Raw genomic sequence first — 16,182 nt, 5'->3', positions numbered from 1 at the left:
ATATGAGGGGAGGGAGGAAATAAGAAACTCTGCACTGCAGTTATAGACGATGCTACACTAGTGGTCAAAATTGTGGAAACCTTTTGGAGAAAGGTTCCTGAGGTTTGATGACTCATAACACCACTTTTTTGGAGTAATACCATTAAATTGTATATCAATGGAAAGATAATTTAATGAATAATGTAACACAAGAAGGTTTGTTCAATTATCTGTATTCTGTCAAAAGTTCCATTGATATATAATTTTATGGTATTACTCCAAAATAAGTGGTGTTATGAGCAATCATTGCCAGAATAAGATGACACCTGATTGGCTCTCTAAACACTCCTTTTTCTGTTTATTTGGCTATAACATTTGATAGAATACAGATAATTGAACAAACCTTGTTGCATCAGTTTTGCACCAACATTATAACTGATCACACATGGGTCCTTGGTCAGGAAAGTACATTGCACATAGATCATTAATTTACTCATCCGTAAAAAAAATTAGCTGCTTATATGTGTTTGGCCGGTATCCAGTTGTGGCATTAAAGTGTTGCTGACCATTCCAGTGGGAGGAGCCTTGATCTTAGAATAGCACAACAATCTGTTTCAATTTATTTTTTTCTGCTTGCAATTAACATTGTGCGGCCATTATTCTTATTATACTCAGTGACTATTAAGCTTGTGTGCTACTGCTTGTGTTTTAATAGGTGTTATCAGTTCAGTAGGCAGTTGATTTGTGTTCAGTTCAGGGGTGTCAACTTGAATAAAATATTGGGGGGCAGGTAGACCCCACACCACATAATTGATCACCACATGACATGGTGCACACACACCATTTGAATGGCGATGCCCATCAACTTCGGGGGTGGGGTGGGCGGCTCCTTCAAATATTTTATTGGGGCAGCCAAAGGGACCTCGGCCCCTAGGAGTTGGCTCCTGTGGTTCAGTTCATAATTTTGAATTCAGATACTTAACATTAATCACTGGGAGATAAATTAGTAGACAAGGCATTATCCTCTGGCATGTAGGCAGCAGTGCTTCTTCTGCAAGCGTGCTTGCTTGGACTCATGGATGCATCCTTTAAAGACAATGGGTTTCCCCCCCTTCAGAAGTATTGTGTTATTTATGCAAGTTAATATGATATTTTTTTTAAGTATTTACTCCACAGCCGGAGAAAATAAAACCTCCCAGAGTGGCTTACAAAGATCAATAATAAGGGGGCCTCTGCTGCCAGGCTGACCATCTCTGGCTATGCAGCCCTAAAGCACTTAGCCGTGGATGTTTTTGTTACACACTTTGTGCACAGGAAAGGACACTAACCAAGATCTCTTATTTAAACACAAGGGACACAATCCAGTACAAAGTCTAATGAGCTGGATTTTGAGCTGAAAGCGCAGAACTTTCTACATGAGATGAGATGTTGGGTTGGAGGGATGTCTGTGCTGGTCATCTATTTCAATCTTCCTAATTTGCTGCAAAAATACACAGCCTAATATATCATATTTATTATGTTTGATCTCAGAAGCCATATAGTACCCCCCCTTTATATCAGAACATGGAAGTTTTAGATGAAATTATAATTGGCCACATGGTGCAATAGAAATGGGAAATTGAGATTTTAACGTATTAGGCAGGCATTCTTGATTTGAGTTGTTTGCATTTGGATGAAATAGCAAACACTGGTTTGGCACTAGCTTGAAATTGAAGCTTCAAATGCAAAAAGGAAGAACGGAAAGTGTTTGTTCCTAATTGATTTATATATTTAACAGAATTTACATACTGCATAATCATCAAACAGTCAAGGTGGTTTACATAAAATATACACTAAAATTACTGGTAAAATCAGATGTTAAAAAAGGTAACCTAAAAATTTCTCAAGATAAAACCAGTGGTTTAAAAAAATACACATTATAAAATAAAATTGGTACAGTACTATATGTTTCTTGGTTACACACAAAAGTTTTTAACAGATGCCAGAAACACTACAGCAAAGGCACCTGCCTGATCCATGCTTTGGGAGATGATCTGAATTCAGCCACACAGTCCCTTCTGTGATTCTCAAAACATTTCCAAACTCTTACATAGCACCCAGGTTACAAATGTGAGTCCTTTTGGTATTAGGCTTGAAGCAGTTATCAGTGTGTCTGAATTAAAAAGAAAGCGAAAGCCTGGCTCAAAAGTTAAAAATCTGAACTTTCTGCTTACATTTCATCACATTGCTATATTATCATTTCATTTGTACATGTTGCATCTATACCAAGATGAATAAATTAAAATTGGGTATTTTAAAGGTTTTAGTTATATTAATGGGTTCTTGTTCTTGTTTTTAAAAACCTAGTTTTAAAATGAAATCTGAACTTAATAAACATATGCAAATTCTCCCTTCCTTGTGTTTGAAGGAAGATGAAAGGGATGGGTGGTATGTGTGAGCCCAAGATTTGATTGTTCTTCCAATGGCAAACCATAGTTTGCTGTTATTTCTGAACTGAGCCTGTGACTCAGAACTGCAGATCATGCAGGCTCTGAATGGGGAATTCTTGTATGTATTCCATTAGGCAATTAACTTTTTAAAGACCAATGAAAAATTGTATTTATACCAATGCTGTTTAGTAGCATGTACTGAGTAGGACACATTTATATATATTGCCATCTCATTGTGGCTTTATTTTTATTTTTTATTTTTTTTACCCATAAATGTCTATGCCGCTAAATCAAGGGGGGAAATAATCTCAGAGAGGTATATATAAAATCAAAAATAAAAACATAAAAAACACTTATCAGATGAACATAAAACTGGGTCACATGGTGGGGTATGCTCATGTAAATGATTTGGCATTTTAAACTAGATTGGGGGGCACCCCCTAATATACAAAGGCAATGAATTCCTCAGAATATGTGCTGCTTCACGGAATGCCCCGTTTCTTATGACAGGTGCCACAAAGGGACAGTTAGCAAGGCTTCTCCAGCAAAGCTAAAAACATTGCCAGGAATGTTGTTCAAGTAGATTGGTTCCAAGTTCTTTAAAAGGCTTCTTACATTAACAGCTTACATTAGGTGTAACCTCCTTTTGTCTGGACAATTCATGGTCAGGGCCTATACCCTTTGAGCTATGGAACCTTCTCTGGGAGTGACATAATGTGTCCTGGCCCATGATCTTGGAAGCCATTTCTCCACATGGCTATAATTGCATGGAGAGCAAGAGTAAGGCTGGTAACTACTACCGTAGCACCACCCAAAAGGGAAAGCAGCTGTTCTCCTTGACTTTGAACCCTGCTAAATTGGGTTCTCTGGGGCACTGTGGGATAATCACAAGGCGGCAACTTCCTAGCACTGGCACCATAAGCCTGTGGTCAAGGGACCAGATGGGAAGGAGAGCTAAACAGCAACAATGGAGATGGCCCTGACAACTAACTCAGATAGCCGTGGGCCAGGGGTAGCACAACATAACATAAAAGGGCACAGGCCCGGTTTGGGATATATGAGGGTATTTGGATTCAACAGAAGCAAAAAAGCTTGAATGTACTATAAGAAGATGGGGGGATGTTTCTTCTTGGCTTGGAATTGTCACCCACTTTCACTTTGCAATGCATTTATAAAGCTGAAGTGAGGTTTAGCACCTGCAGGCCACATTTTTCATGGCATGAGACTCTCTTCTCTCTCTCTTGCGTTGGTGCATTGACAGATAATGCTGCTAATGTGCAAAGCTCATGAATGGAGGTAATCTCCTTTTTTCTGTAGATGGAGTTGGGAAAAGGTTGGAGGTTAACCACACCACAGCCATTTCAGATGTTCAAGGTAAGATGGAACAAGTTCACCTTACTTGGGGATATTTTCCCTTATGAGAGTTAAAACCAGAATATACTTGTCTGTCAAAGCCAAAAGGGAGTTTTGTAACAAAAGTTTACGGGGGCTAAAACAGATTGTATGTTATTGCACAGTTCCATGCCATAAACATTAACCCTTTTTAACCCTCCCCTCATCCCCTCATCGTGGCTATACAGTTATGATTTCTTTCTCATGGGTACAAGACAGCAGCAGTTACTATCCCAGTTTATTGTGGGGAAATTGTGGTTAATTTTTGAAAAATTAACCATAGAGCGGGCTGCGTCTGTTCTGCACACAAATCCAAAGACCACCAAAATCAGGATCCATTTTGGGAGTTGAGGCCATTTGCTGAGCTTGGCATAATTCACTTTGCTTCCATGATTCAGGCTTTTGACTGCTTTGCAATTTGATGCGGGTGGGCAATGCATAGGTAGTTCTGACCATGGCAGTGAGTGCTTGGCACCAAATGGGCAACAACTGCATGAAGGAAGTCCAGCTTGTGCTTTCTTTCTTTTTTAAAAAACAAAGTTGTGTTGAAACTGTGGGGCAGGCAGGCAGGAACTGAATGGGAGCAGTGGCAACACCAGGAAAAAAAAATTCTGTGGGGCACACAGAATATTTCTGGGTGGGGAAGTTGTGTCCCACATGTTAAGATCTATGAAAGAAAAACAACAATATATGCTAAAGACAGGAGTCCAGCAATGATGGGACAAGTGAGGGACGAGCTCCTTGTTTGGGGGACTGTTGCCCTTCCTGCCCCCTACCTCTGCCACTGCTCACAAATGAGAAGGAAAAGGAGCATGGAGCCTGAGAGCTGTTGACCAATATATTCAAGAGAACATCAAGCAGAAGAAGGCAATGGAGGAGATTTAAAGGAAGTTAAAGAAAATTCACTGCAGCCCCTCTGTTCTTAATCCTTTTTCAGGCCTTACTAACAGATTTCTGAGCTTCACACACTGAAGTCATGCAAGCCAGAAGCAGTCTTTTAAGAAAAAAAAATATAAAGTTGACAGCAGAGAGTCGTCTAAAGCTGAATCTTGCCTCAGATATTAGATTGCATGTCTACATAGTGAACTGCATATAAGCAAACAGTGCACAGTTCAGGTTTTGCCTTCCTTGCATGGCCATCATTATCTCAGCTAATGATCCTTCCAACTTCCATTTCCATAATTAGAAGGAAAATAACAATAAGTAATGCCGGAAGAGGATGGAGACTTGAAAAATCCTTTGGCAAATGTTATGTGAGGATTCCTGCATTGTGCTGCTCCACCTTGCATGAATTTATAAGATTGTTCCATTATTATTCATGGGCTCCAGTTCTGTGAAGGTCAGAGCTCTTGTGTAAAACATTTACAAATCAGATGGGACACTTCACACACAGTAAAAAAACAAAACAAAACGGTGGGGTGTCCTTCTCTTGCACAGACAGAACCTTTTTTTATTTTGGATATAGTTTGTTGCCTCAGGGCAGAAATGACATATCTAAAGAATTCAGGCAATCAAGAGAGAAAGAGCCATCAGTCTTCATTAAACTGGTACCATCAAATGATTTAGCTCAGCTGTTAAGACTTCTGCTTCCCTAGCGGCCCTGCGCATGGTAAGAAATAGGATGCTAGAATGCTATGAAGAATCTGCTAAAGGCACCTTAAATTTGCCAGGCAGTGTAACAAAGAGAACTTATACTATGCTTCAATTTAAGAAGCTTTATTGAAAAGTTAACCACATATTTGTGAAATAAGAGGTGGTTTTATTGTATTTTGTGACTTTCCAAAACTATGTAGACCTATCTTTGTACAGAACAATTCCCCTCCCTTTCAGACTAGTACAAATCCACACACAGTTTGCTATAGCCATTTGCTCATAACTAAAGGCTGCTGTGACAACTCATAATGAGCCAGAAGGGCATTGCTAATTTGTGTATCTTATTTATGCATCATTAACATTTTCAACAAACTGTGACATCAGGTCGTATCTAACAGATGAGTTGTACTTCTGTGCTGTCACTTACACAATCTCCAATGTGAATCTGAAAACCAATTCAAGATATTACCTTTTTTGTAACATAGGAATCATTCGAATGTTTTCATAAGCAGGAAAGTGTATTGTGTAAATGAGTAGTACTATGCATTTTATGATGTCTACTCAATTGCTGCTTGTAGGTAAGTTAATCATCTCTATGTGGTTGGTCCTTGGGTTTAGAAGCTTCTAAATTCTGCAAGGCAGGAGAATAGGAGGAGGACGGTGAAGGAGATACAGAAACCAGGCACCCATGTGAAAAGGAAAGCAATTTCATTCCAAGCACCAAGGGGTGACTTTTTTCTTTAAATACCTTTTGTTAATTGGGACCTTAGTCTATAAATGGTTGAACAGTGGGAATGTTTGCTCAAAAATTCACATACTGCAAAAGAAGAAGAAGAAGAAGAGGCTATTGTGCACAGCATTTCACTTTTAGGATAGAATCAAATATGAAGGCGTACCTCTCTCCAATGCAGTTACAGTGGAACCTCGGTTTATGAACACCTCGGTTTATGAATTTTCGGTTTATGAACGCCGCGGAGCAATCTGGAACGGATTAATTCACTTTCCATTACTTTTAATGGGAAAGTTCGCTTCAGTTTATGAACGCTTCAGTTTATGAACAGACTTCCGGAACCAATTACACCCATGTTTCAGTTTATGAACGCTTCAGTTTAAGTACTCCGCGGACCTGTCTGGAACGGATTAATCCACTTTCCATTACTTTCAATGGGAAAGTTCGCTTCAGTTTATGAACGGTTACTTCGCGGACCGTCTGGAACGGATTAATCCACTTTCCATTACTTTCAATGGGAAAGTTCGCTTCAGTTTATGAACGCTTCAGTTTATAAACAGACTTCCGGAACCAATTGTGTTCATAAACCGAGGTACCACTGTACAATGTAGCTGTGATGACCCAAGATTCTAGTTTCTGTTGATTTCCAGGGTTCAAAACCAGGTTTTGGTGCCAAAACGAAATAATCTTGACTGTAACATTTGAAGATATAATTATGTTCTTTGTGCTTTGTTTGTTTGTTTGTTTGTTTGTTTGTTTAATTGATTTCTGGATTATTTTAAAATAGTGAGCCATATTTGTCACATTTTTTTATTTTTGCTTGCAGTCATTACGACTAGAAACATACTCTTTTTAAAAAAGAAGTCTCAAATTCAGTCATAAACCTCTGGGTTATGTGTCTCACCACCACCATTGTTGCAGTCATATATTGTTTCTGTTAAAAAATTGAAATAGCCGAAGAGCATATGTAAACCATGGTTAAGTGATCAATGACATGCCATAGATCTGTTCTCCCCTCCCCTCCCTTCATCTTTGTGAATTCCTGAATCTTACTCGTTCAGTTTTAACCATGGTGCTATCTTATATTTGTGCTGGGGCTAGCTATGGCTAATTCTTATCATGTTGAACTGTTAATTGAATATTTGAAAATAGGGATAGAATGAAGCTGGTTAGCACACCCTGGTTAAAGCCTAGCCACAGCACCGTTAGCAATGGTGCAGACCTAAACCTCTGCCATAGTATTTATTTATTTATTTGTTAACCCATTCTAGCCAGAGAATTTCTACACATGAGAGGAAGTGAACCTATGAGTCTGGAGCATTCTCCCAACTTCCTAACCATGGTTAGGCCATTATGTATCCAGGAGGCATAGACTCTGTTTGCTAAGCCAAAGCATAGCTTAGTGCAAATGTACAGGTTTGGGGAGGGGAGATTGTGGCTGCTTTCCTCCTGTACCAGTCATGTTGTGAGATATACTGACTGGAGCAAGGCAAACCACAAGCCCTGGTTTGGATGACACGCAGTGCAGCAACAGCAGCAGAACCAGGGTAGGAGCAAAAGAGCTGTGATACCTCTTGGAAATCTGTACACTTGAACATTTACACCAAGCCATAGTTAGGCTTTGTGTTATGTGCAAACTGGGCCATGGTGTGTTATCTCATGGTTTGTGTGTTTTAAAATGTTTTACTTTCTCTCCTCTTCCCTCTTTGCCCCCATCCTATTGACTGAAGGGATTTGCTATCACACCGTATTATAAATTTCTTTAAAGACCTCTGCTTAATCCTGTAACTTTAACACTGCCCATAAAGCAAGTTGCTTTGGCCTCTGTTGTATGGCAAGGCAACAAGATTTGATGTCCTGGATGTTGACTTTAAGGTACTTTAGAAAGATACCCTTGAGGGAAAAGGCTCCCATAGCAACTATTTCCAGTACTTGCAGATGGTCAGTCTTTTCTTGATCAACAGAAAAGGCAACTTGAAGAGGATGCAACTGCACCCATTTTTGCTGAAGTGTATTGGTATATGTAGTTTTGTGCTCAACAAAGGAGAAAAGCTACCAGGAGATGAAAATTGAGGGAAAGGATGGTTAACTGAGCACTATAATGAGCAAATTCAGTTATGCTTATAGCCAGAGCTGTGCCTGAAAAACATTTTGTCAGGTGGTCTGCAGGTGGCTATATAAAGCATCAGGGAAAAGCAAGATGAAGCCTGCCTTATTTCTCTTCATTTTGCTTTACCCAAAGCATTCCTCTTATTCCAAATGCACTGGTTGCAAACCAATTCTGTGCGGTACAAGAAACAGGAGGCGCAACTTATAAATACTGACCATTGACACCTGTGATAAATGACTACAGGTTGTTTTGAACATCCGTCAGACAAAAAACCCAGTTATGCTATAAATGGAGTGCGCTTTGTAAAGCTGTTCTTTGTGAGGAAACCGAAAGGAGATCCTTCGAAGCCTGCTAGTCTTGCAGCTTTCTCCATTGGATATTGACATAGAATTTCAGATGCTAGGATGTTGCTTTTGCTTCACCGTGTTAGAAATATTCTGTTTTTAAAAATGTGAAATTACAGAAATAATTAAAAAACATGAAATAGCACAACTCGTATAATTCCGTTTACATTTTTTTTCTCCTTAGGGGGATACTTCCTATGTGAAGGACCGCTGGTGTGTGTTTGATGGATTCATGGTATTTTGTCTTTGGGTGTCATTAGTTTTACAGGTAAATTATGTTGCATTACAATAAGTGCAGAAATACAGCCTTTATCTCTGGGCCAAGCCCTCACCCCAGCTTAAGAAAAAAATTAAAAACACCCTTGAGGGCTACTCTTCTTCTGGTAACAAATAATAATAATAATAATAATAATAATAATAATAATAATAATAATAATAATAAATATTTATACCCTGCCCATGTGGCTGGGCTTCCCCTGCCACTCTTGTGCAGTAGAGTTGGTCCCGTTCCTCAGAGCTAGACCAAACAGGAAGATTATCTTCAGTGCTTGGGGCTGTGGTCTTTCTGTAGCAAAGCAGGGCTGTCCACTCCAGACCCCATGGTTTGCCTCCATAATAATCAGCTGAGTACAAAATGAAACTAATAGCTTGCATCCTAAAGTAAGTTAATAGAAAGACACTCCCAGAAGGAAGACTTCCTTCTACCTACTGCAGCTATCCGTGTCCCTTGAAAAACCTCTCCAGCATATCAGAGGTGCCTTGTTGATAGCCATAGGCCTGGGTAAAGAGGAATATTTTTTGCCTGGTGCCTATAGACATGTAGTGATGGCACCTGGTGAGTCTCCCTGGGGAGAACATTCCACAACCAGGGAGCCACCACAGGGGGGGGGATCATTTAAAAGAATTCATACAGTACTCAAATGCTTACATCAGGAATGGTGCACATACTTTATTACAAACTTTGTTAAATCAATGGATTGCAATTTTTAAATTGGCTGGGGAAACCCAGCCAGATGGGCAGGGTAGAAATAATAAATTATTATAAATTATTATTGAATATTCTAAGGCCACACTCTCTCCTGCTTCTGCTCAATGGATCCTTCCCCTTACTTGACTTGTATGAAGTGCTGCATACTAGACATGGCTAGAATAGGAAGCCTAAACACTTTCTGTTTTCTGCACCCAGTTCTCTCTCCAACCCAGACCTGGTCTGGAAGAGGTCCTATAGGAAACCCACCAGAGGGTTTGTGTTCTCTACTGGAGTGTTTCAGATTAATATGCTTTTTTTTTCCTTTGCCCCTGGTAGATTATTTCAATCCTCCCTCCCTTTACTTTCAGTTTTACCTTCATGGATGAGATAATTGACTTTTGGTGTTCCGGAATAAGTCACTTGAATTATAAAATCAGTTGCCGAAAGCCTCTTGTTTCAGAAACCAGTGTTAAACTGGGAACAAGCGCTGAAAGGAGATTGCCATTGAAAATACATTGCCCTGGAAATATTTATGCAAAACAATGCAAACTTTAGAAAACAGCACAAAGAACAGTAGTATGCTCAGGGGAAAAAATCAGAGGGAAAAAGACATTCTTTTGTTCCTAGGTGTTTGAAATTGCTGATATAGTTGATCAAATGTCACCTTGGGGCATGTTGAGGATCCCTCGTCCGCTTATTATGATTCGAGCATTCCGGATCTATTTCCGCTTTGAGTTGCCGAGAACCAGGATAACCAACATTTTAAAGTAAGTTATTTGCTAAATCTAGACACAATGGTATATGAATACAGTATTTGGGATGGGGAGACAATGGCATTGTTTTGTTTGGGATTATTTTAAACATGCAATCATATGCTTCTTAATTTCTGTTAGATATATAATACAGACTGTGAATTTTTGGGGAAATGTCACAAGATTGCTTAGGAAATTCCAGCTCCTATATTAAATAAAATTTTTTTTAAAGATTTCATAAAATTTGATAAATATTATTTTAATCCAATTTCTCCCATCAGTTCTGGACTGCTATGAATGTTGGGATAATGTCCTGTGTTAGAAGTAGCCCAAGCTTCTATTTGAAGTTCTTTCCCTTTGACCTCTTCACAGACCACAATTTTCAGGTGAATGTTTGAGGTTGAATTTGGCATCCATCTGTCTCAGGAGACAGTGGAGGAGGGCACCACTTAAGAATTAATTGTACCATGCAGTTGTATGGGGTACACTCATCAGAGAGCCCTGAAAATTAGGGTTGCTGTTGTAGGCCTAACTACACGTGAGGTAGAAGTTCCACGAGACACGTTGGGTGAGGGTTGGAGGATCTGTTTTTACCTGCAAAACAGGTACTTCGGAGAGGGATGTTGAACACACTCTACACTCGCTGCTAACCTCTCTTCAGCCAGAGCCAGCTGTACCATTTCATAATGAGATAGCCACCTCAGAGCAGCAGCTGCTAAGGGGCAGGTAGTGGTTGTGAAGTGTTAGAGGGTAAAGTGATGAGTGCCATTGTGGCCTGTCTTGCACCCCTTTAGCATCCTACCCTGTCATCAGTATTGGAGACATATTTGATTGTCCATACAGATATACATATTATTGGGATTTGTGTATGTGTGCCATCTTGTCCTTGACTTGGACGAGTTCTGCTTTCAGCCTAGATAAGCATGGTATTGCACTGGAGAGGAGAAAGGCACTTGAAAAGAGAAGATACAGAGAAGTAAGACACCAGTGAGGGAAGAGGTCTGCAATTCCTCATGTGGATACTCTTATTTGCTATTTAAAAAACTGGACATGCATCTCTCCTTTCTATGCAATTCCCAAGACATACCCTGCCATTTTTCAGATTATCCCACCACCTCCCAACCCAGTTTATCTTCCCTTGAAGACTGCTTGCTTCTTTTAATCTAGTCATGCATTTTAAAGGGCTAAACCACAGTATGGATACCCCCTGTGCCACAAAGCTATTCTCCACTCATCTACCACATATGGATGGGATATTGCACTACAGTACTGGTGTTGAACTTGTTAAGGTTACTTGCATGTAATGCATATCACTTTCCTTTTTCGTTAGGCGCTCAGGTGAACAAATTTGGAGTGTTTCAATATTCCTTCTGTTCTTTCTGCTTCTGTATGGAATTCTGGGAGTTCAGATGTTTGGACCTTTCACGTATCATTGTGTGACAAATGATACAAAGCCAGGGTAAGTGTAAATGAGGAATTTTCTTTAACTTCGTCTCAGTGACCTTCTGTCTGGAGCTGAACTAGAAATGGAGAAATCACAAGGAAATAGTTCCTCTAGAAAGACATTGAACTTCAAACAAATTCTGCTAAAGGATCCGGCTTGAAATTTGGGGTTCCTGGTGAGTCAGTGATTCAATTTGCACACAACACTCAGTCAAACCATGGCTTAGTTACTATGAGTGAGCCAACCTACTCGTTCCCAGGACAATGAACACAACCTTGATCACTAAATCTTGGCTGCAGCTCATGATTTGATTGCAGTGAGACAAACCATGAGCCCTGATTCAGACATGTTACTGCTATTTATTGTTTGTAAGCCACTTTGGGATTCATTTGAATGAAAAGCAGCATAGAAAGGCAATCAATCAATCAATCAATCAATAACACTAAGCAAAACCATAGCTTAGCTCTGGGTCGTGCAGCAGCAGCAAAACCACGGGAAGATCACAACCACTGTGATCTTTGCAAGCCCCTTCCCAGTTTTGTTAATGTAATTACATCTTGCATGCTTGAAAGGCTGGTGGTTTTATTTGTGCAGCCCGCTCTATTGCTTTTATTTTATTTTTTTGAATTATAAACTTCCTTATATTTGTTACAGAGTATTTGCTTGCTCTGTGAAGCCAAACCATGATTTGTGGCCTACACTTGCTAGGCGACTCCTTGTTTCGCAGTAGGAGTGGGGTGGGTTGGAGCAGGAGTTTATCAACACTTTCCCTTGTAGGTTGCTGTAAGGTTTGTTGAGAAACAAGGGTGTGGAGGCCTGGCCGATAGACAAACGGCCTTTGCTTCAGCTTTTGGCAAGTATATTCTCTTGTTCTAAGTATCCTTTTGGATGAAGGCTCTCTTCACCGTGACCTAAAAGTGACTGTGCTGAGATAAGGCCATACCAGCAACAACTGCTGGACATATGTGTCAGGGAGGAGCCAGTGGTTTCAAGTTCCCTGGAGGGAGGGAGAGACCTGGGAGTGGAAGAGGAGGTTGATGTGCGCGAGGGGGAGGGAGAGAATGAGGAAGAGGCAGGAAGGGTTGGAGAGCCAGGGAGTTCACAGGAAAGGCTCCAGCTCAGAATCGGGGGAGCGGGGGGGTTCACCCCAGCCCTCGTGAGATGTGCTGAGAAGAGGAAGACTCCGTCATTTCATGAGTTGTTGGAGGGAAGTCTCGTGGTGATTGCTGTGAAGAGAGGAAGCCCCGTCAACCCCTGACAATATGAAAAAGGGAAAGTGCCCCGGTCCTCCCCCAGCTTGAAAGCAAGAACGTTTTGATTTCCCAAGTGCAACAGGCCATTGAGGTTCTACCTATACTTGTGCAGTGAGGTGTTAAATTTTAAAACAAACATAAATCGGCTCTGTGGAAAACTGAATCTGTATTTCAATAAGATAGAAGAGTCGAACCAACTGTTCAGCTGCTAACAATATTCATTTTTTCTATTTTTAATAGTTGAGTGCTGCATTTTCTAGTTGCTTCTGCTTGCCCTAATTTTCGCTGCCAGGTCCCTTCCCCTTTCCCTTGAGAGGATTCTGAATCTCTTTCTTGCTAAGCATTCTTCACACTCATTATCCTGTTGTTATAATTACTTATCTAACTCCATTTCTTCTGAGGCAGATATTATTTCGCCCTGTGTTATACTGGCCTCCACCACCCCCCACAACTATTTTGTTGTTTAGAAGGCTTCCTTGCTGCAAAATTTTAAAAAAACAAATTTCTTCATATTTGTGTGATGGGGAAAAAACCATTTTGTAGATTCTGTCCATGGTGGTTTTGGATATAGGGGGAAAGGTCCAAATCCTGACTTGTTTGGAAGTAGCCCCCGGCATCCAAAACCGCCAGGGGCAGATTCCTAAAGTAAAATGGGGGGGGGGGTTATAAATAAAAATGGTTTTCCTTGAGTTTACTTCCAAATTAGTGTACCTAAGACTACAACCATAGGTACTGTACGGTGATTAAAACAAAACAAAAATTCCATGATGCTGATTACTGTAGGACAGTCATTCCCACATTTCTCCAAGGTGCTCAGGAAAACATACAATGCCTCCTCTCCATTGTATTTGTACTGCATTGTATTTATAAGGTAGTGAATGGCTCAAGGTCACCCTGAGAGCTTCATTGACAAGTGGGGATTGGAAACTGGGTTTCTTCAGTATTAGTCCAGCACTCTTTCCCCTGCACTGCACCGATTCTCTTACATGCAAAGCAGGATATGTTCCTGTGTCCTTAACAGTTAGGAACCCAGGAAGCTGCCTGAAGCCAAATCAGACCATTGGTCCATCTAGCCCAGGGAGCAGTCTTTTTCAGCCCTCCCTGGCCCTGCCAGGGATTGAACCAGAGACCATTTGGCACTGAGCTGATTGGTTAGAGTGTAGTGCTGATAACACCAAGGCTGCAGGTTCGATCCCCATATCGGATAGATGTACATTGTTGCATTGCTGGGGGTTGGATTCTACAATTCTATGATTTTTCTACTGCCCTTCCTCTATAATAGTTTGTGAGAAGAAATGTAACCAGGTACAGCATGGCATACACCAAATTTCCTCTTTTGCACTGAAGCCCCGTCGTCTATATCAGTAGCCACTTTACTACGTGGCCTTGGGTGGGTCTCCATTGCTTTCAGACTCCCTTAAACAGGGTTGCCGTGATGCTAAAACAGTGGTTCTAAAACATTTTCCTCTGGGCCACACTTTCAGAATAAAAATTTGCTCGTGCCACACTGAATTATTATTTTTATTTTTATAAGAAGTACGCTGGAAAGCAAAAAGAAACTACTCCTAGCTGGACTTGATTTATAACATACCGCACAACTGTGGGATATCCATAAAATATAAAACAATGCAGATGCATAGGAACATGAATCATTCCCAAAATATAATTATAAACGAGCCTCTTACATATGCGCCTTAAGTATGTATGCAAACTCAAAGAGAGGTGTGAACTTGATTTTGCCAGGTAATCTCGTTTATATTAGAAGCCTTTCTCTTTTCTGATCCTTCATATTTGTCAGAGTTGAAAATCCCCGTTCACAACAATATGTCATGGAGAACTGGGGGGGGGGGGGGGAGCTAATCCTCTTGAAGAAAGGCATAAATACTTTTTCAGGTTGTATGTATTGTATATTTTGATACTATGTACTATACTACACTAAACTTGCCCTCGAATCTTCCCACTAACTACAATTGCCATCCTCTCTTGCCACACCAATGTGGCATGCCACACCTTTTGAGAACCACTGTGCTAAAATGTTCCTGCTCCTCCTTTGGATGGAGAGGAACATACGAAAGCAGCAAAATAAATAGGATCATCCCAGCCCAGTATTGTCTCTTCTTGTTTTTTTGTTTCAGTACTGTACTACTGCCTGAATAGCTGACTCATGTTAATAGCTATACTTCCTCTTGTTCTCCTTCAGAGTATTGCCCTACATTAAATCTCAATTTGCTGAGGGATAACTTCTTCTGATCATTCCAGAGCTTCTCTCTATTCTCTTGAGCCATTGCTCCTTTCAGAGGATGGTGATGTGTGAATTTGATAACGCAGAGTGCACATTGTTCCCAGGTTCTTAATGAAAACAGAGAGCCTAGCTCCCAGAGCTAATTCCTCAGAGAATGGGATCAGACTGCTCCTCACTTGGGAGCTGTACAGCTCACCATTATTTCTCGTTTATAACCTGTCAGCTAATCTTTATGCTTGCTGTGATATTTCTGTGTGGGCCAGTGATGTGCATATTTAAGAAAATGAAGGCCAGAACTACAAGGATGGTATTGAAGAGGGAGGATCCAGTATCATATTAGCATAAGAAACTCACGGCAATCTACCACACATCAACTAGATACAACAGAGTTCTGCCAGACAGCTAAAATAGAAAGTTATCAGAACTCCAGAAGCATTTGAGGTCTACAAGTTTCCTCCCTGTCACAGCATCAGAGCTACCATTAAATAAGCAGCTACAGATGCCTTTGAGTAGTCATGATCTTAGCTGGTGAATACATTCTGATGAATACATTCTGTATTCCTTTGTATCAGGGACCATTTTGTTGTGTAACTTTGGGTCACTTCTGCATTTTTTAGCTTCAAAATGCAAATATCTGCATTTCAGGGTTTACAAAGAATTTCAGCACCTGAGAAATTATCTCTGTTCGTGTGAAGTATTGTACTAGACTTGTACAAGATGTTATAAAGGACAGGTGCCAATTTCTTATGAAGAAAACTCAAGTGTTTATTTAAGACATTGTTTTCCAACGTATTCTGTCAGTATCCTTATGCAAAATTTTGTGCTTGTTAAATAAATTGCTTATTATCTGATGTTGCTTTTGTGAGATTGTGGGGGAGGCAGAGGGCATTGGGGTTCTGCCAGATACTGAAACATGTTACAGGGGTTCCTGGAAACACTGATTT

The 16,182-nt window shown here is 40.4% G+C and overlaps 1 protein-coding gene across 1 annotated transcript in view; it reads left to right on the top strand.

Annotated features, from left to right (window-relative positions):
• NALCN (sodium leak channel, non-selective) overlaps positions 1–16,182 on the top strand; it is a 177,166-nt gene that overhangs the window by 22,404 nt on the left and 138,580 nt on the right. The window contains 4 exon segments of the mRNA XM_060273369.1: positions 3,726–3,782; positions 8,762–8,845; positions 10,175–10,314; positions 11,630–11,758. Of these exon segments, the coding sequence (XP_060129352.1) occupies positions 3,726–3,782; positions 8,762–8,845; positions 10,175–10,314; positions 11,630–11,758 (410 nt within the window).

The sequence above is a fragment of the Zootoca vivipara genome, chromosome 4 (genome assembly GCF_963506605.1).
Source record: "Zootoca vivipara chromosome 4, rZooViv1.1, whole genome shotgun sequence".
NCBI lineage: Eukaryota > Metazoa > Chordata > Lepidosauria > Squamata > Lacertidae > Zootoca > Zootoca vivipara.
This window is presented reverse-complemented; position numbering and strand designations above follow the sequence as displayed.